General features: G+C 36.0%; 6 protein-coding genes and 1 long non-coding RNA gene across 13 annotated transcripts; 3 read left to right on the top strand and 4 right to left on the bottom strand.

Moving 5' to 3' along the window:
* Positions 1-449: 449 nt before the first annotated feature.
* LOC661994 (uncharacterized protein) lies at positions 450-2,848 on the bottom strand. The gene is made up of 5 exons (XM_008202277.3): positions 2,607-2,848; positions 2,418-2,509; positions 1,543-2,361; positions 1,370-1,490; positions 450-721 (listed from the first exon to the last, which is right to left on the bottom strand). The coding sequence occupies exons 1-5, from the start codon at positions 2,612-2,614 to the stop codon at positions 487-489; spliced, it is 1,275 nt and encodes a 424-aa protein (XP_008200499.1). The 5' UTR covers positions 2,615-2,848; the 3' UTR covers positions 450-486.
* Positions 2,849-2,966: 118 nt separating this feature from the next.
* LOC662032 (uncharacterized protein) lies at positions 2,967-18,804 on the bottom strand. Of its 3 annotated transcripts, none has more exons than XM_008202279.3 (4): positions 18,665-18,804; positions 3,707-3,852; positions 3,552-3,629; positions 2,967-3,499 (listed from the first exon to the last, which is right to left on the bottom strand). In XM_008202279.3, the coding sequence occupies exons 2-4, from the start codon at positions 3,838-3,840 to the stop codon at positions 3,067-3,069; spliced, it is 645 nt and encodes a 214-aa protein (XP_008200501.1). In that variant the 5' UTR covers positions 3,841-3,852; positions 18,665-18,804; the 3' UTR covers positions 2,967-3,066. The 3 variants fall into 3 exon arrangements, with proteins under 3 accessions (XP_008200501.1, XP_973250.1, XP_015835343.1); XM_968157.4 differs by lacking the exon at positions 18,665-18,804 and adding an exon at positions 4,921-5,135; XM_015979857.2 differs by lacking the exon at positions 18,665-18,804 and adding an exon at positions 4,735-4,863.
* Positions 5,131-17,292, top strand: eys (eyes shut). 3 transcript variants are annotated; one of them, XM_064356892.1, is made up of 15 exons: positions 5,131-5,312; positions 8,115-8,424; positions 8,476-8,706; positions 8,753-8,866; positions 8,915-9,083; positions 9,131-9,872; positions 9,918-10,228; positions 10,278-10,479; positions 10,529-10,680; positions 12,661-12,797; positions 12,843-13,655; positions 15,337-15,543; positions 15,597-15,788; positions 16,031-16,557; positions 16,605-17,292. In XM_064356892.1, the coding sequence occupies exons 2-15, from the start codon at positions 8,136-8,138 to the stop codon at positions 17,016-17,018; spliced, it is 4,500 nt and encodes a 1,499-aa protein (XP_064212962.1). In that variant the 5' UTR covers positions 5,131-5,312; positions 8,115-8,135; the 3' UTR covers positions 17,019-17,292. The 3 variants fall into 3 exon arrangements, with proteins under 3 accessions (XP_064212962.1, XP_008200500.1, XP_064212963.1); XM_008202278.3 differs by having other exon boundaries at positions 8,108-8,424; XM_064356893.1 differs by lacking the exon at positions 5,131-5,312 and having other exon boundaries at positions 7,444-8,424.
* On the bottom strand, positions 17,326-18,799 carry Uba5 (Ubiquitin-like activating enzyme 5). Its single transcript, XM_968222.4, has 4 exons — positions 18,665-18,799; positions 18,282-18,614; positions 18,043-18,229; positions 17,326-17,990 (listed from the first exon to the last, which is right to left on the bottom strand). The coding sequence occupies exons 1-4, from the start codon at positions 18,793-18,795 to the stop codon at positions 17,484-17,486; spliced, it is 1,158 nt and encodes a 385-aa protein (XP_973315.1). The 5' UTR covers positions 18,796-18,799; the 3' UTR covers positions 17,326-17,483.
* Positions 18,805-19,027: 223 nt separating the features above from the next.
* On the top strand, positions 19,028-19,690 carry Myeov2 (myeloma overexpressed 2 homolog). Of its 3 annotated transcripts, none has more exons than XM_008202197.3 (4): positions 19,028-19,140; positions 19,196-19,289; positions 19,342-19,414; positions 19,567-19,690. In XM_008202197.3, the coding sequence occupies exons 1-4, from the start codon at positions 19,079-19,081 to the stop codon at positions 19,602-19,604; spliced, it is 267 nt and encodes an 88-aa protein (XP_008200419.2). In that variant the 5' UTR covers positions 19,028-19,078; the 3' UTR covers positions 19,605-19,690. The 3 variants fall into 3 exon arrangements, with proteins under 3 accessions (XP_008200419.2, XP_015835192.1, NP_001156901.1); XM_015979706.1 differs by having other exon boundaries at positions 19,064-19,128; NM_001163429.1 differs by lacking the exon at positions 19,028-19,140 and having other exon boundaries at positions 19,221-19,289; positions 19,567-19,604.
* Dp (DP transcription factor) lies at positions 19,691-25,097 on the bottom strand. Its single transcript, XM_968291.5, has 10 exons — positions 24,699-25,097; positions 24,402-24,517; positions 21,838-21,910; positions 21,718-21,788; positions 21,498-21,667; positions 21,277-21,442; positions 20,867-21,225; positions 20,738-20,820; positions 20,605-20,688; positions 19,691-20,560 (listed from the first exon to the last, which is right to left on the bottom strand). The coding sequence occupies exons 1-10, from the start codon at positions 24,745-24,747 to the stop codon at positions 20,349-20,351; spliced, it is 1,383 nt and encodes a 460-aa protein (XP_973384.2). The 5' UTR covers positions 24,748-25,097; the 3' UTR covers positions 19,691-20,348.
* LOC135266352 (uncharacterized) lies at positions 22,387-24,966 on the top strand. Its single transcript, XR_010334348.1, has 2 exons — positions 22,387-22,534; positions 24,383-24,966. It is a non-coding gene; the product is annotated as an uncharacterized LOC135266352 (long non-coding RNA).
* Positions 25,098-26,428: the final 1,331 nt, after the last annotated feature.

Raw genomic sequence — 26,428 nt, 5'->3', positions numbered from 1 at the left:
GAGAGAAGGAAAACGGGCGTTTAGAAAAATTGAGACTAAACCGCGGTCATTCAAATTTACGTACAACCGTTCTTGGAAGTGACTCATCCTCTTCCACTTCTGCGCGGCAAAAAACCGTCGAATGAATTTTGCCGGATTGTCGCAAAATAGACACAAGTCTATTTTTGTAAATAGTTTTCCTATTAATAGAGCCGCAGGATTTGCCTCACGTAGGTCAGGTTTTGCGAAAACCGATTTTTGGAGGGCCCATTGATCGTTTTTGGCACCGCTTCCTCTCATTAATCGCATCCGAGAAAAAATACTTGCGGGAATAATCAGTATTTATTCACCCAGGTTTCCCACTATTATATTTTTGTTGACCAATTTTCAAGTTTGCCAATATTGCATACAGCTGGTCCAAAAGTGATGAATAACTGTATTCATTGCAAATAATAAAAACCAATAAAAAGTAGATGTTAAACGTTTATTCTAAACAACTTGTTACAGTCAATGGTGTTTGGACTTTTTTCTGTTACTCTTATTTTCTCGTCTATTTCTACTTCTGCTCCTTTTTCTACTTTTAGAACTTCTACTATGTGAAGTTTCCTGAGATCGTCTTTTAGAACTACAGCCATTTCTCGTGTGTTTTTCTTCACGTCTTTTTTCACTAGTTGTGTACTCTAATCTTTCCGGCGATTCGGACCACCTCCAATTTCTTTCTTCTGTCTCTGATCTGCTAATACTGTAAATGAAGTACTTTTTAATAAATCTCTGAAACTGTTTAGGATAATCAAGGTTGAACTATCCTGAGAGTGTCTGAAGAGGACCTGTTCAAACCACGTTCAAACAAGCGCCTGATCGCAAAATTTGAATTGAATTTTTAAGAAACGTAATATATGTACAAAATAATTTTTTACAACTGAATATTTTTAGAATAATTACTACCGTAGATTAATTATATTCAGAAGAATTCAGATTACTGCGGAACCCTGCAGGATATTTTTTTAAATATTTTTCGAAGGCAATTTAAGGCTACACATATAATCGATAGATCTGACAATAAATTACTATTTATTGTCCTGAAGAAGCCCCAAGAAGGTGGCGAAACGTAGACAATATATCACGTACCAAAAAATAAACATGACTGCATTCCCGAATAATTAATAATACCTTAATGACTTATTTATAATACGTACTGTATTTTTTAATTCGTTAAAATTTTGATAAAAATATTTAAAACGAGATAAAAGAGATAACAACTGGTCTGTGATGTAATGATTTAACCTAGGAACAACATCCAATTGTAAAAAACAATTTGTTCGTTATTTTTCTTAATAATTGAGTTTCAAATTTGCTCAGTGTAGTTCTACCTTAAATATTATTTTACTACCTCCTAGACGGTGTCCTATGCTCATCTCTGTCAGCCAAATGAAACATGTTTTGTGGATTAGGAAACACGTGGAGAAAATTGCAAGAACTGCCTTTGGGACACTTTTTGCGACTATGCAAACCTGAAAACCTTTCCCTAAGCGAAAGAAAATAATAATCTCACAGATAACTCACCACAAATCGCCGACTTCCAAGACTCAATATTGCAAAACTCGACGCTTAGCTGTCTGCCCCCATACCAGCGTCCGTTAAAGACTTGAAAGCTTTTAACAGCCTCTCGAGTCGTGCTATACTCCACATAAACATTTCCCCGTAAATGCGATTCGCGATTACAACAAACTTTAAATTGCCGAATTCGCCCAAAGCGTTCCATTTCGGGCAAAACGTCGAAAAAGAAGTCCTTAAAGTGCGAATACGTCTCGTGATTTTCAAACTCTAGCGACGAATCATCATATTCATTTTCGGTCTGTTCTAAACTATAGTGTGAATAGAAATTCGGAATGAGCAAAATCCGACTAACTCCCGGCTTGATGTGGTTGCGAGAGCACGAGTCTCTGAAGCGACAAGCCGAGGTTTTTTGGAAAAATGGACAAACTGGTTTGTTTGGATTCATTTCAACGCTGACTTTGAGGTGCTCAGGGGTGTCGCCCCCATTGGCGATAAAGTTTTCGATCTCGTCTCGAAGTTGTTGTTGCCTTTTTTCGTTTTCTTCGCGTTCGCGCTCCTTGGCTTCTTTTAGTTCTTTGAGACGTTTTTGTTCCTTTTCCCATTCGAGTTTAATAAGAAGGTTTTGGCGGATTCTTTCTTCACGCGCTTCCTCAAGCTTCTTCTGCAACTCCCGCCACTGTCTCTGGGCCTCTTCTTCGATCTTCAACCAGCGCTGCTCCGCTTCGGCCCTCAACCGGGCCTCTTCTTCCTCCTGAAACGCCTCCTCTTCTTCATATTTTTGGAGGAGTTGGAGGTATGTTGGCGATTGTTCTCGTCTTCTTTGTTCTGTATTATGAAAAGAATAATTGTTGGGCTGTTGATTAAACAGTCGAGACACAAACCTTCCTCCTCTTTTTCATGTCTGATTTTTGCTAGAGACTGTCTAATGCGTTTCCTTCTAGCTCTTTTAGCGACCTTTCTCCATTTCTCATGTCTATGTAAATCATTAAGAAAACATAACGCTTATTTGTAAGAGACGTTAGTCCACAATGTATTGTTACAGCATAATTATTTTTAAAAAGGATACCTACTTCCCCATTAATTCTAGCTGAATGCCTGAAAATGTCTTCAAAAAAGATTAAAGGGGAATCAGTCGACACCTAATCCGGTGGAATATTAAGAAAATATGACAAGAAACCGCACAGACACCCCAAAGTTGCTTTATTAATTATTTTAAACCAATTTATTCCACAAATAAACACACTAGACGTAAACTATAACCTTAAAAACTGTCAGCCACAGCTGTCAATGTCAAAGGCGAATTACCGATTGTGCTTCAGCCTGAATTGGGCTTAATACCGAAGAAAAAATCTGTGTTGGTATCACTGAAAATTAAATACCGTAAAACCCCCCGACTAATTATCTAAAATTAGAATAAAACTACAAGGAAGTGATGTTTATAATTTATTATTATATTATAACAAAATACAACAAACTAGGAAAATTGTATCCGTATTAAATAATATACTAACGTAAATAATGCTTTTACAATTATTTAGCACCCTTCGCCCCATGTGGCGTTCTATGCACGTAAAAGTCACTCTCTTTTAGTTTTCTATAAAGCGAAATGTACTTCCCCGCGGAAGTTGTTCGCGGCACAATAAATTTTTCACAAAAAGCCGTCTTATTGCTCGCCGCTTTGCTCAAATTTCCATAATTCAAATTCATTAAAAATGTGAGCACAAACGTGTAGCAATTATGTCTATTTTCACTGTAGGCTTTGGACGACCAGCATTTCTGTTTACAAACTTGGAACAAAGTGTTGTCCCAATGTTCCGTCCAGGAACTTGGGACTTGGTCCAGGAGCAAGCACTGGTTCCACTGCTCGCTCCGGTGCCTCCTAAGGCCGTTTTTGTCGAATTCTACGATGGTCCCCGTCGAGGTCGTAACGCCGATGTGCAAATCCATCGAATTGTAATAATCACTAGAAAGGAATGGGTCGTAATAAATTATAATTGTATAAAACGAGCAATTACTTTAAAAAATCACCGGATGTTGGTTTTATAATTACAGAACAAGGATACTGTGATGCTCGAATGAACGGGTACGGAACTCTGCAAATAAATTAATAAATTAACAGTTAATAATCAACGGATAACCTGGATTTATTCAAAAAAATAAAAGCACGTACCTGAAGGGCAAGAGAGAAAAGTTTGTTTGCGAAAGATCGGCTCCGCATACTGGGCACGTTTCCGGCAACAAGAAACAGAAAATTTTTGGACCACAGTGCTGGAAACACACAATACCCGGATCCATTACTTTCATTGCGAATCACCTCTGCAACAATGTAATGAGCTATGAAATCGTTACCTAACACATTGGTAATATCTATTTGTGTCGAAAATTAACACACCGGGGAATACAATGAAACCACGCTTCATTTCAAACGATTTTATTTTCCGAGCTTGGTTTTTGTGTTGTAATTTTTGAATTTTCGTCACAAAAAAATAATACAGAAAAAAAATGAAAGATAAACTTCAAAATTAATTAAAAAATCGATTTAGGTGATGTAGCAGTAAAATTAAATATTTTTACACTAGTTGTTTTCGAAATTTGTAAACTTTTTACCAATTTTGAACACACTGGAGGAAAGATATAGCCCTTCTCTTCTCCAAATACAATTTAAAAAGGGCAGAATAATCGATTTTTGAAATAAAAGGTGCAAATTCAAAAATTTTTAAAAAACCCTAAATCCAGGGTGATTTAAAAGTACCCGACAGACTCTCGGATGCTAATAAAGGACATCAAACTGAATGAAAAGTTCGAATGACAAAAAATTGTTTGAGCCCTTTTCCACCAGATATAGTTCTTCAAAATAAAATTTTTAAGTTAAGTTTTTGGCACTTAAAATTATATTTTTTTGACTTTTTTGAATTTATTTAGCAACATTAAACAAATACCTTTCGAAAACAATCAACAAATAATGTCTTATGATGTACAAAACAAATAAAAACTTGCAATTTGACAATAAATTAAATTCGATATCATAGGAAAAACGAGTAAATATCAAAATTTTCAATAATTCTAATGTGGGGTTTAGAGGGAACAGCTTGCTTAAACATTCAAATAATACGTGTACCCTATTACCTTTAAAATTAATAATAGAGCGTCGCGTTTTTTACTGTTTGGTCAATTAATTATTACGTTGATCATGTTTACCTTTCCGTATCGTTAGAACACCTGCACCATGTGCCAGAGTCTACATTTCAATTATAAAATATCACAGATAACTACACGTTTGTCGTGTTATAAATCGCGCCATATAAGCTCAATAAAAATAAAGCAGGAAATTATAAATACCCAGGATTGTTAAGCAATAATTTCGCTCTAGCAACTAGGTATTACCTTGACAATTTTCGCAAAATTCGTTGCGAGACCTTCACAAAGCCGACTCCATTTTACTATCATTTTTCTTTTAAATTATCATAATTTTTGATGCGAAAATAGAGGTGAACAAATATGAGATCACAGCCTCCTACTCGCACAAGGAACAGTAAACAACTGAACACAATACGGAATCGCCGACACCGTTCTCGTAGTAGGCCGTGCGGTCATAAAACTTTTACCTTTGCGTACCTGCCGTTTCTTGACTCACCATTGTTGTTTATATGTTGCTATAGCAACCGTATGTGGTGTGGAAGTGTATCACTCTTCCGGCGCGCATACGAAATTTTTATTTCCGGAAAAGTGAAGCAGGTGGTGGTTAATTATAACGGAAACGTTCAATTACTCTGACTGTAAGTAGAATGCCTTTAAACGGTTGTTGATACATTTTTCTTAATGTGTAGCATGTATTTTCCCGGTTTTGTAAATGGAAATGTGTTGCTTCTGTGCCAATACGGGAAAACTAATCGATAGTTAGAGCACACTGTGTTAGTGGTATTCCTTCAAAGCCTGGAAAAATATTATGCCATTCCAATTTTGATCCACTGCCAGATTTTTCAATAAAAGAAAGAAATTAAATTACGAATTCGAAAAGACCGAATTAGAAAATAGTTCTTTTAAGGAAAAAATAGGTAGCAGGTGCATGTATAGGCAGCCAATAACTAATTAACTTATTTAGTTCCCATAGTTCCCTTATAGATCGACTTAATCTAAAAAGGTATCTTCGAAAAGTTAATTCAGTATTCCCCAATTTTCATGAATATATGAAAAATACCCCCATTGTACTCGTAAATTAAAAATTTTGTCTGTAGCAAATGAACTAGAAATTGCACATTTTATGCAAACAATGTTCGTGTTTGTTGGCTTTCTGAACTAATTAAATATTTTATCAAACCCGCATTATTGGCTCAATTTGCGTGCGAGAAATTGATCGTTGATTTAAGAACAATTACTTTTCCGTGATTAGATAACCAAATACTAAATAAACGAATAACATACATCAGAAGTTGCGCGAAGAAATTGCACAATAATTAAAAATTAAAATAATGTAAATTTCCAAATCCACAGATGTGGTATATGAGATAGTGAAACTACTCGTACGTCAGAACCTTATTGTTTTAACTCTCTTCATTAAAAAATTGGCGGCGTAATTAGAATTAATTTTGAATACAAATTTTAATTACGTGACCGTAAACATGAATTCCTATTAATTTTTCGAAAGAGAAACTTCCTTTTATTGTTTCACTCAATATTGTTAAAATGCGTCTCTCTAGGGGTCAGATCTACGGATATCCGACCTAAAACCTTTTGTCTTGCCAGAAGTCTTTAGAAATGTGTGAAATGTCCTAATCTATTGTTTTAGCAACAAAATGTGCATATAGTAAAATTCTAGAGCGCACTAATTGTGCAGATAATCAACTGTGATTACGAATTTCACCAGCAATTTACTCAGTATTGTGAACATGAATAATGAAGATGAATTTATTTGACCCTTTCTTAGGAAAATCCTAGGTGAAACTGGGTCACAAAAATTTCGAAAAGTGATTTTCTATGAGCAATAATAGCACAAAAAGGTTTTCCAGTCACCTTATGAATGAAGTTTGCAATTATTACAAAGTTATCAAGATTTTTTTTAATAAATTAATATCTACAATTATCCGAGTTAAAACTCCGAGTCATTAAGTTAATCTGCAATTAAATGCGTGATTAACTGATCACATGACCAAATTGAACAAATTTGATTGGTCCATTCGCGTTGTTAACTTTTGGCTACGAATTAACTTTTAACAAAGCTTTTTATAAACCGGCCCTTAGAACATTTTAATTTGTTACAATCAAATTTTAATTCGATATTAACTTAGCATATGTCAATGCAATCTAAATGACAACTTAATCCGAATTAGTTTAATTTTGAATTAAATCTTAATTTCGCTTTTTCTAAACCGGCTCTTAGGACCGGTTTATAGAAGCGTCATTAATTTAATTCGCAATTAAATGCGTGATTAACTGACCACGTGACGAAATTGAACAAATGTGAGTGGTCCATTCGCGTTGTTAACTTTTAAAAACGAATTAAATTTTAACAAAGCTTTTTATAAACCGGCCCTAAGAATTATAAGTTATTTTTATTAAAGAACTGTCCACAAAATGTTCATATACATATTTTTTTTATCTGCAATCAAATCTTTCTCACAGTTCGACCAGAAAAAAAACTTCTTGATGACATTTGCTATTATTTACGATTTTTTTAAAGAAATTCCGTGAATATGTTACTAATAAAAATAGGAATAAGAGTTTAATTTTGATTAGCATAAAATAGTGCTTATTTCTTAGACTTTAACACAATTGAGTGGTGGAAGAAAGACTTGTATTAGACTTCTTTAATCTAAAGAAAAGGTAAATTATACCTTTGTAACGTCATTAAAAGATATCTCAATATAGACTACTTTTTATTTAAAACCTTGTTCATATATCAATATTGAGTCGTAGAAATCAATAAGTTCTTGCGATCAGTTTGCTTATTTTTCAAAAGCAAGACTTGAAGATTTTATTACTTTAGAAAGTGACTTTTGAGGACGAACCACGATCGTAAAACAGCCACTTTTCTAAGAGAAATTGCTCCTTATGGTAGACAAAAATAAAAATCTTTTCACATTTACTGACATGTAAAAAAAAATTAAAACTTCCTTTTAGTAGCACTCGGAGCTAACCCTAAGCATCCAAAGCGAACAAAACTTTATGTAAAATCGTCCGGAAAATTCGAATTACTCGGATCAAGTATTTTTGTCGAAAACTTTGTCTAGTTATGATTTATTAAAATTTTTAATTAAAACTTTAATGACGTCTAATCATATTCTTATAGTTACATATTACAAATTTAATTTTCCAATCTTTTTATTAAACTTGAAACAACGTATCCAGTTATTCATTTTACGTTTTTATGTTCTTCTTGTGGAACGTCCGTTCCACAAATTAGTTATACTTTACGTACGTATTTGCTCTCGTAGTATGTACCTACTAATTGCAGAAATCTCTGCAATTCCCACTGAATAATAATTACTGAATAATCAATGGGAAACACGTACCAAGCCATAAATAAAACCAGGACAACCCCGACCGTTACGAATTTGTCAAAACTCACTTATAGTTTTTAGCCCTTCGGCCAATAATGCAGTATGCCGTCAGTCGGTAGCGCCGGGAGAAGCCTATTCCTCCTCCTAGCCCCCTTTTTCCTTCTCCCCCTGGAGTCTTCAGCCGGCCTGGCCTGCCTCAGCAACCCCTGCGTGCACGGCGTCTGCTTGGACGACCTGAATTCGACTTACTTCTGCTACTGCATAGATGGCTACACGGGAATCCAGTGCCAGAAAAACTGGAACGAGTGTTGGTCATCGCCTTGCAAAAACGGGGGCATTTGCATTGACGGAGTTGCCTCGTTTAACTGTAGCTGTCCGCCGGGATTTGTCGGTACAAAAGCACAGTCACAAACCCTTATCTTTACTAAACGTTTGCAATTAGGCGAATTATGCGAGGAAGATTTCAACGAGTGCGAAAGCAACCCCTGTTTGAACAATGGCACGTGTCTTGATGCCGCCAACGGGTACTTTTGCAGTTGCTTGCCCGGGTATTCAGGGGTTCATTGCGAGGTGGATGTGGCCGTTTGTAACGCCACCAACGAAACGAGGTGTGCGAATGGGGGGATTTGTGTGGAGGGACCTGGAGATTCCTTTTCTTGTAAATGTCAGCCAGGTATTAGTACATAATTTGGGAGCACACAAAAAATTGGGGGTTACAGGGTGGGAAGGACTTCTCTGTGAGGGTGAAGTGGACGAGTGTATGTCGGCGCCGTGCCAAAATGGGGCTGTTTGTGTCGACCTGATGGCCGATTATTCGTGCGCTTGCCTCTTTGGTACGTTCCAAGGCAATAACGTAATTTTAGAAGTAATAGTCTGATTAGGTTTCTCGGGACGGAACTGTGAAGACACCGTGAAAATTTGCGACGTCAATCCTTGCGCAAACGGCGCTCTTTGCCTCAAGGAAGATCGGCAACCAGTCTGTTACTGTGTTCCGGATTTTCACGGCGATTTGTGTCAGTTTCAATACGACGAATGCCAACTGGGGCCCAAGTATGACCGAATAAAACTATTTCATAAAATAATCACCAAAATTTAAGATGCATGAATGGTGGTACTTGTGTTGACGGAATAGACAACTCCACTTGTTCGTGCCCGCCAAACCTCACAGGTGTTCAGTGTGAGTGCCTTATTTTAGACAACGGTGGTTTGGACTGCACTTACACAAGTCCACAAACCGTTCCACCCATTAGGACTTCAACCATTTTTCACCCAACAACCACAGAAACAGAAGTGCCAAACACTACTACTGTCCAACCATTTTCAACGACTATTGCTTGGACTACCACTGAAGTTGTACCGCCAACAACAACATACACACAAACCCAAAGTACCACTGAGTTAACTGAGACAATCCTCGTCTACTCAACAACACCAAAAGTAACAGAAATGAGTGTGGTTACCACCGAAACTGAACCAACAACCGAAACCACTTACAGTACCGTAACCACAACCGAAATTTATACAGAACCTGTATTTACTACCACTACGGGTAAAATTATTACCACAATGTTGTCAACTGAAACTTCCTCTTTTCCTCCCGTTACCACTTTCCTCCCCATGACTTCCACCCCCAAACAAGAATCAAACTTTTCTCTTCCCGACGAAACAACAACCTCCTTTTTTACCAAAAAACCGGAGACAACAACTGCTCTCACGGCCTTTTTCACCGAAACAACAACAAAACTATTGACTGACACCACCGTTGTTCCCTTCGACTGTACGAAAACCCACTGCCAGAATGGCGGGACATGTGTTTACAAATCCGAGTTAGGATATCAAGTAAATTTTGCAAAAACTAATTCTTGTGTAACCAAACTATTTTAGTGTTTGTGTCCTTTTCACACCGAAGGCGACTTTTGCGAGCTTAAAATGGGCGTGCAAAAGGCGGCTTTCACCGGCCAGTCGTACCTCAAACACCGACTTCCCGACAGTACGAACATTTCAATAGAATTAGATGCAAAAACACTGTCTTCGAAAGGTTTGCTGTTCTATTCTAATACGGACTCGACTTATATGGTACTATACATCGAAAATGGTCATTTGAAATTTAAATTTTCGTGTGGGTACCAAACTATGTTACTTAGCGAACTCAAAGTGCCCGTGAATAATGGTGATCTTATGAAAATCAAAGCAAAGTGAGTTGAGCCAAGTGTTTTCACTAGATCATCGATAATTGAATTGTAGATTGGAGTTTAGCAAAGACCTGAAGCGATGCGATGCTTCAATCAAAGTCAATGATTCTCTTTCAATGACTGGGGACCAGCTAGCACTCAAAAGACGCTTTTCCAAGCCTTCCGGTTGGTTGTATTTAGGTGGTGTTCCGGAGGAAATTGCAAATATTAACTTACCAGAGAGTGGTTTTGTCGGGTGTATGCTCAGGCTTAAGGTATTTTATTTTGGGAATAAAACTGCTGTTGAAACCATTCGTTTCGTAGATTTCGCAAAAATTTTTAGACATTTTCAATGACGCGGAAGACGGTTATGGTGTGACAGAATGCTCTTCTTTGGCCTGTTTGTCTAACCCTTGCAGTAACGGAGCTACTTGTTACTCACACGGGGAAAAATGGACGTGTCATTGCAAAAATGGGTAAGTACCAATATTTAGGCCCGATTTCATAATCAAATTTAATTCCTCATTTAAATGCGTATTACAGTAGAAGCCTAATTAGAAAACATCAAAGAACGCAAAATTTTAGGAAAGGATTTTTTTCTTTAAAAAAATAATAAAATCGTGTATTGGTCGGATCAAAATAAATTCATGGTCATTATTTTATTTAAACATTAATAAGGAATTCGGATTTTTGAGCTGCTTGCTAGTTATAGCCACGGGAGAAATTATTTTTTAATTTTTTTAAAAAAATTAAAATAATTATTTTTTAAATTTTTATTAAAAGTGTTTACGAATTTTGTAATTTGGTGAAAATCTTCGCTTAAAAAGCGGTGACTAATTATAAAGTTGTAAGATCCTTTTCAGCATTGAAAACAGTAAAAGACTACTGTAGATCGACATTATCCGATGTTAAATTAACGCGATATAGAAATAATGTGCATCAAAAATGAAGTGCTTAGTGCTCTCAGTTTGAACAAAATTATTAACGTCGCATTTGTTAACAAGAAAGCCGGAAAAAATCTTGAACCAGTAATAAGCGTCTCTATTTTAATAAGCATCTAAGTAATCTCTATTTTTTTATTTTTTAATTATGTGTATTATTACTATAAATAGTAATTACTATAAATAATATCTAATAAATAGGCGTTTGTTAGACGACACAATTAAATAAAATTAAATAAAATAAAACAATTAAATAAAAGAAAAACATCGAATGATAAACATATTAAACACTAATACCTAATTTTTTTTATGAAATCTGCAAGATAAGTCTACTTAAAGTATATTTTTAAGATAGCTCTAAAACTGATAATTCCACAAAATTCATCGTTTTCTATTAAGTATTAGGTACCCTATTTTCTTCTATGCCTGAAAATTATTTCAGAATTTTTCTACAGTTGCTTAAAACTAAATTTATTATGAGAATAAGCATTGCTTAGATAAATGTTGTTATGCCATCAAGTTTCATAAGAAAATGTCGCTAGCCCCAAAAAATAATTGATAAAAGAAAAATTTTAATAATTGTATTAATTTTTATTAATTAATTTATTTATTAATTTTAAGAAAACATCATTTAAGCATTGAGAATAACACTAGAAGTCATACAATTTCGAAGAATTAGTATTTTAAAATTTTTAAGTTTGATATTATTCTTAATATTAATATATTAAAATTAATTATAATTTTTTTTAAAAGGAAGGGATAAAAGTTCTGGTAAAATTCACATAGATAAAAAAAACGTATTAAGCAAACACTGAATTCGATTAGTTTTTAAAATGTGAAATATACTTTTAACACTCACCCCATACAGAAAATAATAATCAGCGACCGGGATGAAACTTTCTTAAGGCTTGGAGCGCTAAAATAAGGTGATACGCCACTGATAGTGAAAATGTGTGGTTGCTTGCGAAGACGAAAAAATACAATACTATGAGAAAAGTTAGATTTTTTCAAAGTTTTAGAACAGCAAAAAATACAAGGGTTAGAAGATTAATGAAGAGGATAATTTACAGAAGGAAGATATTTTTGAAAAAAAAAGCAAATGCTTGAAAAATTTGAATTTGTTTTTTAATTTTTATTACCAATTCCAGAAACTCCAATTTTTTATGTTCTCAATATCCCGCATTTTTTTCTGAAGTAATTTTTGTGACTTTGTTTTTGTTGAATTCGGTTTTAATGTGCTCCAAATTTCTATTTGAAAAAATTGCATTAATTAATTACATTAATATGTTTAAATACAATTTTACACACACCTTGACAAACTTTTTAGTGCTTTGACAAAAAGTTAACAAATTTCTATAAATGAAGCAGTAGCAAAACACATAATTTACATCTAATGGTCCGTTAGTTAATGCTGCAATTTTTTTAATTTTCAGTAAATTAACGAACGTTTTATGTCCAATTAGTTAATGCGGCATTTATGAAATCGGCCTAAATCTTTAATTATGTTTCATGAAGGTTTTTGGGCAAAATGTGCGAGAAATCGGTTTGTGACACCAACCCGTGCCTCTTTGGCGGCACTTGCATCCAATTTTCGGGCAGTGGCTACATCTGTTTGTGTCCATTTGGCAAACACGGCCACTTCTGCGAAAACGGTACTCGCAACTTTCTGTTAACTCAAATCAAACAGATGTTTTAAGACTTGAAGATAACTGAGCCGAACTTTGCGTCAACAATTCGCGGATTGTCCTCATATGTCGCTTACCCAATCCCCGGCGGAATTTCGGAGAATATGGAAATCAGGTTCAGATTTCTCCCAACTGTGATGGACCAAATTTCGCTGCTGATGTTCATGGGTCAGAAGGGTCACCACAATTATTATTCCGACCACATGGCGGTGAGTTTCGTCAAGGGTTACATCATGCTGACGTGGAATCTGGGCTCCGGACCCCGGAGGATTTTCACCCCGCAGCCCATCGACGAAGGGGCGAAAAACTACCAAGTCAGGGTGGGGCGGTCCGGACGGCGGGCTTGGCTGGATGTGGAGAATTTGGGGAATGTGACTGGGAGGTCCCCGGGGAATTTAATCCAGTTAGATGTGTCCCCGGTTTTGTATCTTGGGGGACATGATTCTTTGAATTTCTCCACTCTTCCGCATGATCTGCCCCTGCATACGGGATTCTCAGGTTGTATTTTCGACGTGGAGCTGATCACCGGGAATTTAGTGATTCCCCTGCAAGGGTCCAGGCAGACAATAGGGAGAGGCGTGGGACAGTGTGGAACGACGGAATGTTACGAGCAAAGTTGCCAGAATGGGGGAATTTGTCTCCACCATGCGAGCACGTTCATGTGTCTGTGCCAGGATGGATGGTTTGGCCCTTTGTGCACTTTTAGGAGAAACCCCTGCGATTCGGATTATCACAAATGCGAGGCTGGGGCCACTTGTGTGCCAGTTATTTCGGACTATGAGTGCGATTGTCCGATTGGAAAGTCGGGAAAATTTTGCGAGAAAGGTTTGTGGTTAAAAAAATTAGTTTAATTACACTGGTAAGCAAAAAATAAATTTTTTCTTCTTTTTATTATTATGCGTGATTTTTACAAACGTAATGCAATCTATTATTCAATTTAATGCTGCAACCTTATCACTTATGAAATTGTTTACAAACCCATACTGCTAATTTTTTAATAATTTTTCACTTGCTATGTCAAAAATTTTTAAAAATTGGTTTTTGACCGAAAATACCTACAAATTCTTATTTTTATGCAGTGGACTGGAGTTTTGCTCCACTATGTACGTTGTAGTCCGGATTTTTTTTGATTTATTCACTTTGATTAAAGCACTTTATTAATTTATACTTATTTAAACTAATATTTGAATGGTCTTCCTCACCGTCAGCAAGTTAAAAAAACCTCTTTTTTTTCAAATGGCGGAATTAATGAATAAATTCTTCTTAATTACTGAATTATGTACATTTGAATAAATGTAGTTTTGGTTTGATTTTACTTTAAAATACATGTTTAAAGTAGTAAAAGTATTTGCTGATTAGTCATTAGACTAATAATTTATTTTGTTATTCGACTAGAAATTATAATTATTGCCTTCCACAATACTGGAAACTCCCTATATAATGTATCACAGGTCTCATAAAGCTTTTTATGACATATTTTTACGGTATGATTTTACTTAAAACGGTAACTGTAAATTTAATAATAGTGACAATAGTTTACAACAGACGTTTATGATTCTAAAAATAATTAAAAAATGTAACTACATAGTTGCATCTAAGGGCATTTTTCTTTTTAGTATTTTCTTTTCACATTTACGCGATCATTTTACAATGAGGTTTCAACCAACAAAAATTTGTTAGTATTGGTTATGACTATCTCTCGTATCATCTTCCATATATGTGTAGGTAATATATTTTTTGATTAAAATTTTCTTCATGTTTATCGATACTGCGCTTTTTGTTAAAATTTTTGGTAAAGAAATATAAGTGAAAGTCAAAAAAATATTTTTTTAAAGACATGTCGCATATAATTATATGTAATATATATTATATTATATGTAATTATATTATATGTAATATAATATAATATATAACATATTTATAACGTCTGATATTATCAGAGTTTATAAGCAGAAAAAATTCTCGAATGATTTCCTGGAACGTACTCCTTGGCTTTTCTATCTTCCTGTCAAATGAAACCGTTTTTGTATGGTACTTATTACGTATTAGCTGTTTCAAAACTATAAAAACGCCAACGTCGCATTTTACCGAATTATTTTGTTAAATAAGATTGATAAAATTGTAAAATATTTATTAATAATTAGACCGCTCATTGAAAGTATAAATTATTGGCAATTATTCTTTTTAAATGCATGAATAATTAATAACAGCTAATTTTTAATAAAAATGCGGCGTTGGCGTTTTTATAGTTTTGAAACAGCTAATGCTCATACGATTCAAATAAATTAAAGTAGCGTAAATGCAATAACGAAACATAAGAAAGACTGAACTGTGAGAAATTAAAAAAATCATTAAAAAAATTTACTATACGCAAAAAATTTGAAAACAGATATAGGTTTAACACGTTTAAATCTAAGAGAATTTCATTGCAGACCAGTGTTATTTATGTATTTAAATAGTTGTTGATAGTTCTATAATAAAAACTTTTTTGTTTAAAATTTTGCAGATGAGGACATTACTGACGTCAATTTCACCGGCTTGAGATCATTCCTTTCTCTCCCACCAACGGAATTCAGCGAAAATCACTTTAACATTGAGATGGAAATTCGCCCATTGGGCGACAATGGCTTGTTATTTTTTATAGAGAAACCTGGATCCAGTTTCATTTCATTAACTTTGTCTAGTGGAAGTTTAGAATTGAGAATACTCTCATGTACGTAACAACAATCTTTGCATTTATTTAGTAGTAATTTTTCCCTTCCAAAGACAAAAATAAAGCTGCCCCGAACGAACCTACGACAATCAGAAGCACGAAAATACTGATCAAAGGCATTTGGTATAAAATACAGTTGGGAATATTTGGGAAAAAGGCGTACTTGTCGGTTGATAACATAATCAATTCTGCAGTTTTGAGTACGGAAAATGGAATTAATATGTCAAAAGAGAACATATTTATAGGTGAGAACCTGAGAACTAATTAGTAAAATTACGACCCACTTGACTTAATTACCTCTAAAACAATGTAACATAGAAACCTGATTTTTAGTGAATGTAAATTTCTACTGAGACAAAAACGACTCAATGAACCGAAAAAATTAAATTACTTTGCCTCTGCTAATTGTAGAAGCGTTTACGCAATAACGCTTCCATTTATTGAAATAATTATGTAGTAAAGTATTTTTGGCCCAATTTTTTTTCAGGAGGTCACCCCGACATTTCCACCCTTCCCTTGCTCGCAGTGTCAAAACTCCCCGTCCCTTACAAGGGCTGCATCCGCGCCTTTTCCGCAAACGGGGTGCACATTCCGCTCAACAAAATGAGCATATTAAGCGGCCGAAACATCAACGATTGTGACGGCACCCCGTGCGGGAAAGACGCCTGTTTAAATGGGGGCACTTGCTGGCTGGACTCATTCATGAAACCGCACTGCTCCTGTCCCCCAGCTTTCTACGGAAATAAATGCCAATCTGTCTCGGAATGTGACACCGCGAAATGTAAAACCACTGGAGTGTGTGTCGGCCCCAAGTGTTCGTGTCACCTAGGATGGGAGGGAGTTTACTGCGAAAGGCAAATTAAAGTCACGACACCGGAATTCACCGGCCGGAGTTACCTCATAGTTAAGAAAAACAACGAAAAAAAGAGAAACACTCCCGGAGTTGAAGTCAAGACGTTGTATTTGAATTTTACGACGGTCAAGAAGGATGGACTTGTCTTGTGGAGTAGAAAAGTAAAAGTTGACGGGTTTAATTCAATTTTTGTTGTTTCAATTTTCAGGAAAATTCGTTCGTTGGTATGGGCCTTGAGAACGGGTTTTTGAAAATCGCATATTCGGTTGACAACAGGACTGGAACCAACTTGGTTACTTTGCCTTTGTCTTATAAAATTTCAGACGGTTTGTGGCACAACATCGAGCTCAGTTTTGCGCCCTTTTTGATAAAACTGGACCAAAATAAAATTGTTTACAACGGCAAGAATAAAAAAATGTTGGAGAACAGCACAATGTCCACCGATGGGCTATTCTACATTGGGGGCATTCCCACAAAAACGACCATCAAGAAGGAGACAAACGGCACTTTTCTCGATACTTTCGAAGGTTGCATTGAAGGTTTTGCCACCAATGGTGAACAAGTCATCCGTGATTTTACCCCATTTGAAGGAAGAGATGTTAACGTATGCCGAGTGGTTTAAATAATTTTCCACGCAGGGCTGGGAGAAACCTCATCAGAGAGTAGAGAATGTTTGTAGATATTCTAGATGTCTTCGTTTTTGTTAGTAGAAGAACAGAGAAGGAGGAAAACGCGGGATGCAGTTTTAAGTGTTTATCTTTCGTCACGTAATCACTGCCAAAACCAAACGCTATAGATAAACACTCATTTATAAATAGGACGCACATGCCATTTGAATGATTTTGTAAGAAAACAATAGAAGTGTGCATGGCAAAATAAAGGAATTGTTAAGAATTTATCTTGCTTTCTTATAGCGATTAATGAAACCATTTTCTGTAAAAAATTAATCAAATATATTTAAGAGCTGATTTTATAAAACAATACTTTTCATACATAATTATTAATAAAAATTGCAATGTAAACAATAATTGCACGAAGAAAATCATAAAATCTGAGCGTTTATATAATTTAATATCAATAAAAAAAATTAAATAGCTTTCATTTGCGCCATGAGCTCCTCTAAACTCGTATCGTCACTTTTAGACACCTCAACGTCCCCGATGTCCTTATCAGGAACCGCGTAAGCTAGACTAACACCCGAGGCAACATTTTGCGCCCCTTTATCATTTTCAACACTTTCGTCAACGAGCGAAATACCCCACTCATTGTCCTCGTGAACAGGTGTATCACTCTCCTGTTTATTTTCAACAACTTGGACTTTAGGCTTAGCAGCGAATTCCCTTTGTCTCAGCTGACAATTGGAATCGTCGCAGTGTGGATTAGGTTTCAAATTCATGTTAGGGAAAAAGTCGGTTAAAGCACTGTACCCTAGATAATTGGATACGTTGCCGAATTTTAAGAGATATTTTAGCGCGTTTTGCACTAGAAACCCTGCAATTACGCCCATGGTTGTTGGAAGACTTGCTGCACAGACACCGTCCCGTTTTAGGGTCTTCTCGTCAATGTTTGAAGCTACGACAAGTGGAGGGGCACACTGTAAGTTAATTATTATTTTTTGTGATTTTTTTGGAGTTGTGATAACGAACCGCGAAACATGCAGTCTCCCCAGGGACTATAAATTGGACGTGGCCTGAGACGGCGTTTTCTGATACGCCTGACTCGAACCAAGTCAAGTTGAATTCATTACACACCGCGTTTATTGTAAATCTCGCCTCAAAGTTATCGACGCAACTTAAGACAAGGTCAACTGGGCCATTCGTTAGACTTCCAGTCCTACGAATTCAAATTATTTTTTTTTTACAATCATAGTTAATTTTTCTCTCACCTAAGGATGTTTGAAAAGTTGTCAAAGTTCTCAATAGACGTGATGTTATAATTGTACGTTAGAATATCAACATCAGGGTTGATATTTTTCAGAGTTTCGGCAGCAGCTTCAACTTTGCTTAAACCTGACTGGTGGGGTTGGAAAAACAGTCGGTTCATATTAGCTAACTCTACTTTATCGTAATCGAATAAAATGAGTCTTCCTATCCCGCACCGAGTCAACATTTCCGCTGTTACACTCCCCACACCCCCAACCCCCACAATGGCAACAGAAAAGTTTCTAATATTTTCGTAGTTGTTTACAATTCCCATGCGTTTCAAGGCCATTAAACGACTATAATTATTTAAAAAGATAACAAAAGTGGACAGAAGATGAGAAAATACCTGTAGGGGTTTGAATCCACCACTTCAGACGACATGGTTTCAATTTTCTCCCGGGCATTTTTCGTGGTCAGCAGCTTAACTTTGTTTTCTAGTTCACTAATTTTGGCTTTGAGAGCTTCCACGTTTTCCATTGTAAAAATATTTTAACAATTTAACAATTACAACATATGGAACACTATAGACCGTGACAGTGACAGTTCCTGTCGGAACAGTAGGACTACACTATCGTACATTAAATCTACATTTAAACTCAGTTTTTTTAGCACTATAATTTATTTTAAAATTGTAGTGCAATAATATTTACACACAACAATATATAAACCGGCTTGTATTGTTTGTTCTTATTTTTTAGCATCACCAATTAAAAAAATGTTTGATTCGGTTATTCTTGTAGTAGACTATTACGTTCAATAAATGATATATTCGGCAAGCAAAAGCACTGACAGTAGGTCTAATGTTTTTGTGTACGTTCGAAGGTAAGGTTATGTAGTTGATTAAATTATTTTCTCTTTTTTTTTCATAAATAAACAGATTTGAAGAAGGAATAGATAGTACAATGAAACCTGCAATTGTTGCGGATGAGATGTTTCCAGAAGGTGCAGGTCCATATATGGATCTAGAGGAGGTATTAGGATTCTTTGTGGCTCAGTTGGAAACACATTATTTTGTTATTTTAGGCTGGAGGTTCCAGTGGATTACTAATGGACCTTGCTGCGAACGAAAAAGCAGTCCACGCTGATTTTTTTAATGGTAAGAATATAGAGATCAAATGCTAAATGAATTGTTAGTCTTTCAAACTTTGTGCTGTTTCTGAAATCGGATTTTTGTATTTAAACATTGATACAACCTATGGGATTTTTCGGGCACTTTCAGAAAACACTCAGCTACGTTTTGTTTTTCAGATTTTGAGGACCTCTATGATGATGAAGACCTCAACTGAGCTTTGATTATGTTCTTTGGTTCTGACGTTGCTAACTTGGTCTAGATGTAAAATTTTGGGTTAATAGATGTGAAAGGAAAAGCGTATTAATTTAAATGATTTATTTTTTACAAACTGGAGTCTATTGTAAAGTCAAGAAAAACTTAGTTTTATAATTAACAACTAAAATTAAGTTTTATAAATAACAATAAAAAAGGAGTATATAAAAGATTTAATCTTATTATATACAAAAGAAACCTAAACAGCTTTCCGCTCCTGTACTTATTTACAAACCGTCAAAAGAATAAAGAATTACTCAACTTCGAAGCAATCTAAACTTTTAATCTTTTTTTGGAATACTCTAATCAAAAAATATTGGTCCACTACAAAAATCTGACCATTCCTTTTAAACACATTTAAATTACAAGCACTTGTTATCACAGGTGCAAATTTATTTGCAAACAAAGAGAAGAATTTATACAACATAAAGTATATTTTGTATATACATGTATTAAAGAAAATGTTGAAAAAAGTTAATCACTAAACTAATATTAATGTACAAAAACGTACCTGTATAATCGTTGGGTTGGACAAAAGCTACCCACATTGCCACAACCCCCGACAAACACTCCCGCCTTTTGTCCAACGCAATTAAAATCGACGAATAAAATTTAGTACTTAACAATAATGTACATAAAATAATGAAATACGATCGTCTCTTACTGCAATCACATGGACAGACATTGAGACACTGTAGAATAAACACTAGTTCAATTCAATGTCACTGGACATGTCCGAATCCCCCTCGTCGTCGCTGAAGTCGGGGGCACCTGGAGAGAGGGGATCGCTGGAGGACTGGTGCGAGTTCTCCTCGTCCAGAGTTGTCTCGACGAAGTCTTCAGTCAACATACTGCTTGTACCAGGGGCCTCCACGTCCAATAAAGCTTCAGTTTCGTCAGCAGCCCCAAACGCCAATTCTGAAAAACAAGGTGAGGTTTTATAACAAAAGGGACATACGTACGATCTACGTAGCTTTCGAGCGACTTTGGGACCATCTTTTTGATCCGTTCCAAATTTTCGGGGGTGCATTTCCCACTCTCGAGTCCTACAATCAACAATAAGACACGTTTCCCTCACGAAAAGTAGTAACATACCCATCAACATCCCAATTGATTTCAAGACTTCCACGTCGTCTTTAATCTCGAATTTGTCGTTGAATTTAAACACGTATTCTTTCCTGCAAAACACGCTTACTAATTGGATAATTAAACTAAGACACTTACTTGTCGTTTGAGATGCTGCAGTCGATCTCAGTCTTTTTATTTGTGCTTATGATAAGAAAAGGCAACTGAATGTATGAACTCGGGGCTGGTGGTCCGTTGATTTCTTCCATTTCTCTGTTCCTCTGAGCTAAGTTCTTAAACGAAATTTGGTTCAAAATCAATTCTTGCAACTGCTTCTTCTTCTCCCTGATCGAGGCGATTTTTTTAAGCTTCTCCCGCTCCAACTGCATGCACTCTTGGAGCGAATTTGTCGGTAACCCAATCCACCTGATTTCTTTCTTTTCTTTGGAAATTATGTTCATGGCCATTAGTACGTTTAAGGCATCGTAAACTCTTCGTCTGATATTTTTTTGGTCATACTGCAAAATTCTCGTTACAACACAACTCTGGTTTCCAACTATGACTAGTACCTGATCCGCCAATGAGTTATTGCTGGATGCGCTCGTGAATTCCCCTACTAACTCATCTGCCACTTCATTGTACGTCGTTTTGCCTTTTTTCCTCACCTTTTCGCAAACTTTCATCGAGAAGTGGCGCAGGCCTTTGCCGACCTTTTCCGACTTTCTGCTTCGTTTTCTAACACAAAGCATAAAGAGAAAAAAATAATAAAAAAAAAAAACAGTAAACTTACGAATCGTGTACGAAATCTAGCTCAATCGGATCGGCCCTTTTTCTTTGCAGAATCGGCGGCGAATTGTTCTTGTTTTGGACTGTGTGTGTTTGTTGTACAATTGGTATTGCCGTTGCATTTTGGCTAAGTTGCAGTTTCTGGTTATTTTGCGTAACAAATTTTATACTTTGCTAAAAATATCAACTTGTTACAAATGCTCGCAAGACATTTAACTCTCTACCATTTGAGTCGGCGTTAAACGAAATGTTTTCGTTCCTTTCGGGATTCCACTGACCTGAAGCGTGCTACCTTCTAAAAAATTTAATAAAAATCGGTGAACCGCAAACTCTAATTAGCTTACTTGTTGTTACGAATTTTGGAGTCGTTGCTATTGTTCTTATGATTTGTTGCGACGAACCTGTAGTGCCATACACCTACAGGGAGAAGCAGTGTTTTAAACGTGTACATATTTTAATGGATAAACAATTAGGTGATGAAAGTGGGCGTCGATGTAGGAGGGTATAATAACAAAGCGATAATTGCAAGGAAGAGTGTGACGTTGGATTAAATTAAAAATATTGTAAACTGGATTAAAGGTGTGACAATCATCACGCGATCGTGTCCTTGGGAAGCCACAAATGACTTCTTCGAATTTTTTTGACACGATCTCTATCAGGATATTTTGTTGCTATTTCAACACAAAACCAATCAAATACCTAAAGCCTTATTTATAATTTCGCTCCGGTTTGTGGCAATTTGTGTTGTGGTGAGATTAAATACAACACATTTGTTATCTACATTAATCGTGGGTTGGCTTTATCTGTAAAAGCTTGAAAGCAATCAAGAAAATATTGCCAGTCTATCCACGAAAATACTTATTTACACTTTATGCGTTCGGCTTAAAAACAGACATGAACACTGTTATCTAGGGTTTTTTATACCTAGGAAAACCTTATCTGTTATCAAAGTCGTAAATTTATTGCTACCGAATTAGGATGAAAGGTGCAACAATGATCTTACTTAAAATAGCATATAAACAAGCGTAAATGTAAAAAAAAGTAAGTCCAAAGTTAAATTATATCCACTACCATCTAAATTATGTAAAAAATCCATACAGTAATCATTTACGTAAAAACACTAGAAACTGATGCAATGTGAAAACCTAATCGCACGAATGAATTCAACTAACCACCGGTTAAAAATATCTCGATATAATTTTTAAGCCTGTTTCGTTTATCGACGATAATGTATAAAAGTTGAGGTTGTTAAAAGTTATAAAGCTTGAAACTTTGAAACCGTTGCGTGCCTTCGTGGATGATGTATCGCAAAGATTAAGGACTGTAGTAACGCAAAAAGCCGTTATTTCGCAGTATGAAAGAACCTTTTGCCCTTTAACAAAAGGAATTAATTTTACGCGTTAAAGCAACTGAAGTCATAACGCGTTTTTACATCCAAGAATGGGCCAAAAAAGTTGTCACAAACAGGATTCCCAATTCAAGCAGAAATAACAAACACGACAGTAACTCCTGAAGCTTTTTATGTAAATAAATAATCAAACACGTGTGCCCCAAACATGGTCTTGGATTGTAATGTCCCAGCGATTTTGATTGGGAAAAATCGTGATCGCAGACTGGCAGTGTCTCAACTCAGGTTCAAGGATACCTCAACAGGTTAATGGGAAGATCAGATTTATGATAGGTATTATCTGCCATGTCGCACTAGTTCCATTAGGAATTTTATTGACGGGATATCAAAGAACAAACGTTTGTTAAGAACGTAGCAATCAATAGCGATGCTAATCTGATAGCGACAGATATGTATATTTTATGGGGCCACTATTAATTAAAAATTAATGCAATTGCCGATAGCCACGGTCAAGATAATTAGAAGTAGACGTTTTTTGTCCTGTGACTAGAATCATAATTATCTCCGCTGTTTTAATGAGCTCGTCTTCAATAAAGCAATTTGAATAATCATTATCGATAATAAAGTGAAACGTACTAAAAAACGGAAAAGTAGTTTTTAAGAACTCTTAAGTTATACATAAAATAAACTGGATGTGGAAAATGCGCAGACGCGTGGTAAATATTGAGCAAAACTTGAAAAACCATTCATCTTCAAAATAGCCGGGCGCGGTGGACAGTGGACACACTGTATAGTACAGTAACACTTCGTTAATCCGAAGGTGATTCGGACTACAAAAAAATTCGGATTACCAGTAGCAACATAGTAATTATGTTTACAATCAGAAGAAACGTGGAAGCTTTAGTAAGCACACAAGTATAAAAATAGTTAGTAGTGGAAATTAATAACTCCCTTGAAATAATAATGATGTAGATTAATCCAATTACAGGGACAGGACAAGAAAGTGTTTAAATCGACTAGTTTTGTTACTGGCGTTGATAACACTCGATAATTTATCTAATAATTATGATTTTTGTGTTAATCTAAAAACCTATTCGGACGAGAAAAGCTTCGGACTATTGAGATATTGCTGTACCTATTAAGAGAAAAAGGGGTGACTGAAGGTGGGGTCTGAGAACCGGTTTCCGACAAAACAATCTAAAATATTTAACTTACAAGAGGTAAAAAGCTCGGTTTTTCTTCAATGACGCAACCTTATGAGTTTAACTGCTTTTGTGATCCAATAAAATTCACGAAACCATTACAAATGCGTGGCGATACTGATCTACCTCCACACAAACACGCGATAATTATGGTCAAGATAAATTAGAAACAAAAACAGAAGTAGTCGAAAATAGGCAAAGACATGCAAGAAAGATGAAAGAGATGAATGAATTGTGCAATTACCCCGAGATAAAAATTCGATCAATCGTTCGAAAACTTAGGAATAGATGTAAACAAATCCGTCTTATCTTTAACGAACTACAAACAAATTAATTTAGGGGGGAACGAGTGGAATACCTGGAGCGGTTCCTGGCTGTTCGGCGATTTGAAAATCTTCATGGGCTGCCCTGCCACCGAGGTCACAATGCCACTTATGGGCTTTCCACTGGGCTGGACCACCTTAATCATCTGCCCTGTTACAGAAAAAACGAATAAAACACGTGCACTGAACCCGCTTTTCCTCCCACATCGAGGCGGTTTCCCCCGAAACTCGGTCCTTTCCCGCCCAGCCCCCCAACCGGCAACTGTTTGCCCCCGCACCACTTCGTTGTGGGCCCCCGTTTTGGAAAAACCCCCGAACCCTTTAAAAATTACCATTGGCTCCCTGGATCACCCAGTTGGTTGTGCTGTTCTGCTGGGTCATTTTCCCTCTCGTGCGAAACACTCACTCGCCGCCCCTTTAGCACATTTCCTCAAAAACGGGACACTGTCGAAAAAGCACCGGTTTTTAAATCCGAGCTCCTCTCCATCCAACTCCAACAAAAATGGCGACTGTAACTAGGCGATATTTTGGAATTGAAATAGGCGGACCCCGCGCACCACGAATTCGGTTTAAACAACTCGCGAAGTTTCCTCGAATATCGCAATTTGCTAATTTCGCGCTTTTTAACTGCTTGCTTGCGATACAACACTTGGGGGTGTTTTTGAAGATGAGCTATTTCGTGCAAGGAAAGCCACTACCAGCTTGGCGGCGGGTACAAAGGCATCGCTCCCATTGGCTGGATTCCTTCACGTGGGACACGCTGCTCCTAGTTCGGGCAAGCGGCACGAGGGAGCGATGCGTTCGAAATATTTTGGCGCCTTTTTGCCTTGCGGCCCCCGCACGGGGCGCACGAGGCCCTGACACCGGGCAAATGCCCCGGAAAAAACACCCAGGGATGCAGTTTCAATAATACGCGGCTGTCAGGAAAGGTGCACCCACCGAACAGGCCATCGACAGAAACGTGCAAGACAGAACCTTAAATTATTAGAAAGGCAGTATTCGCTAGGTGTCGCTACTGCAAAAATACTATTTTGCACTATAATGACGAAATAGTCAGTAAATACGGTAAACACAAATGTAAAAGAATAATTATAAAATACTATTTATTACCTGTTTCGAAACCATAAAAATGCCAACATCACATTTTCTCTCAAAATTTGTTGTAATGGGTCAATTCACGACGGTATGCGTGTGGATATGGTAAATGTAATGTAGTTTTTCGACCTGTTATCTTCTTATAGATCTTAATACTAATTGTTCATACTCTTCTGACTGAATTTTTAGTCATCATAGCATGAATAGCAAAGGAAAGAAGCTCATACCCACACGCAAACCGTTATGAATTGACCCCATCAATATTTTGTAATTTTTGTTTTTATTTTTTAAAGCAAAAACCAAAAAAATACACGTTTTTAAGTAGAATATTTTTTTGGGGATTTTTTTTTTAAATCCAAATCTGTCATTGCCTTTTTCAAGACGTTCTTGATGTTAGAGTTACGACACTCAACTTTAGCCATATTTGATACTTGCATTTTTTAAAAGTTTTTTTATTTCTGCTAACAATTCGATGTATCACATAATGATCAGCAATTTTCGTAAAAATGCTTTTTCTCCATTTTGATCAGCATGTAATATTTGATCATATTTTGTGATACATCGTTGAAATCAGAAATAAAAACGACAAACGGACACCCTGTATTTATAAATATGTTTATTGCTGATTGTTTTTTACAGCCGTAAAACTATTTTTTTGTATTCTTATATTGCATATGAAATATAGATTTGTCGAACATGTAACATATAAAGAACAGTTTATTGAAAAGCTAAAGCGGCTTCAGAGGAATAAAAGTGCCGAATCAATTTTAGTAGAAACGAAAATTTAAACATTTTAAAACAACAATGAAAATTGTTGCTAAATACAAAAATTATGTAAAAATAAATACATTTCTGAAAATGAAAATGTGTCCTGGGTGTCGATTCTAAACCAATACTTCGACTCGAAAAGTGTTTTGAATGCTTCTGTTTATGATTTTTTAGATTTGACTGATTCTGCCGATGTCTG

This window comes from Tribolium castaneum, chromosome 5 (genome assembly GCF_031307605.1).
Source record: "Tribolium castaneum strain GA2 chromosome 5, icTriCast1.1, whole genome shotgun sequence".
Taxonomy (NCBI): Eukaryota; Metazoa; Arthropoda; class Insecta; order Coleoptera; family Tenebrionidae; genus Tribolium; species Tribolium castaneum.
This window is presented reverse-complemented; position numbering and strand designations above follow the sequence as displayed.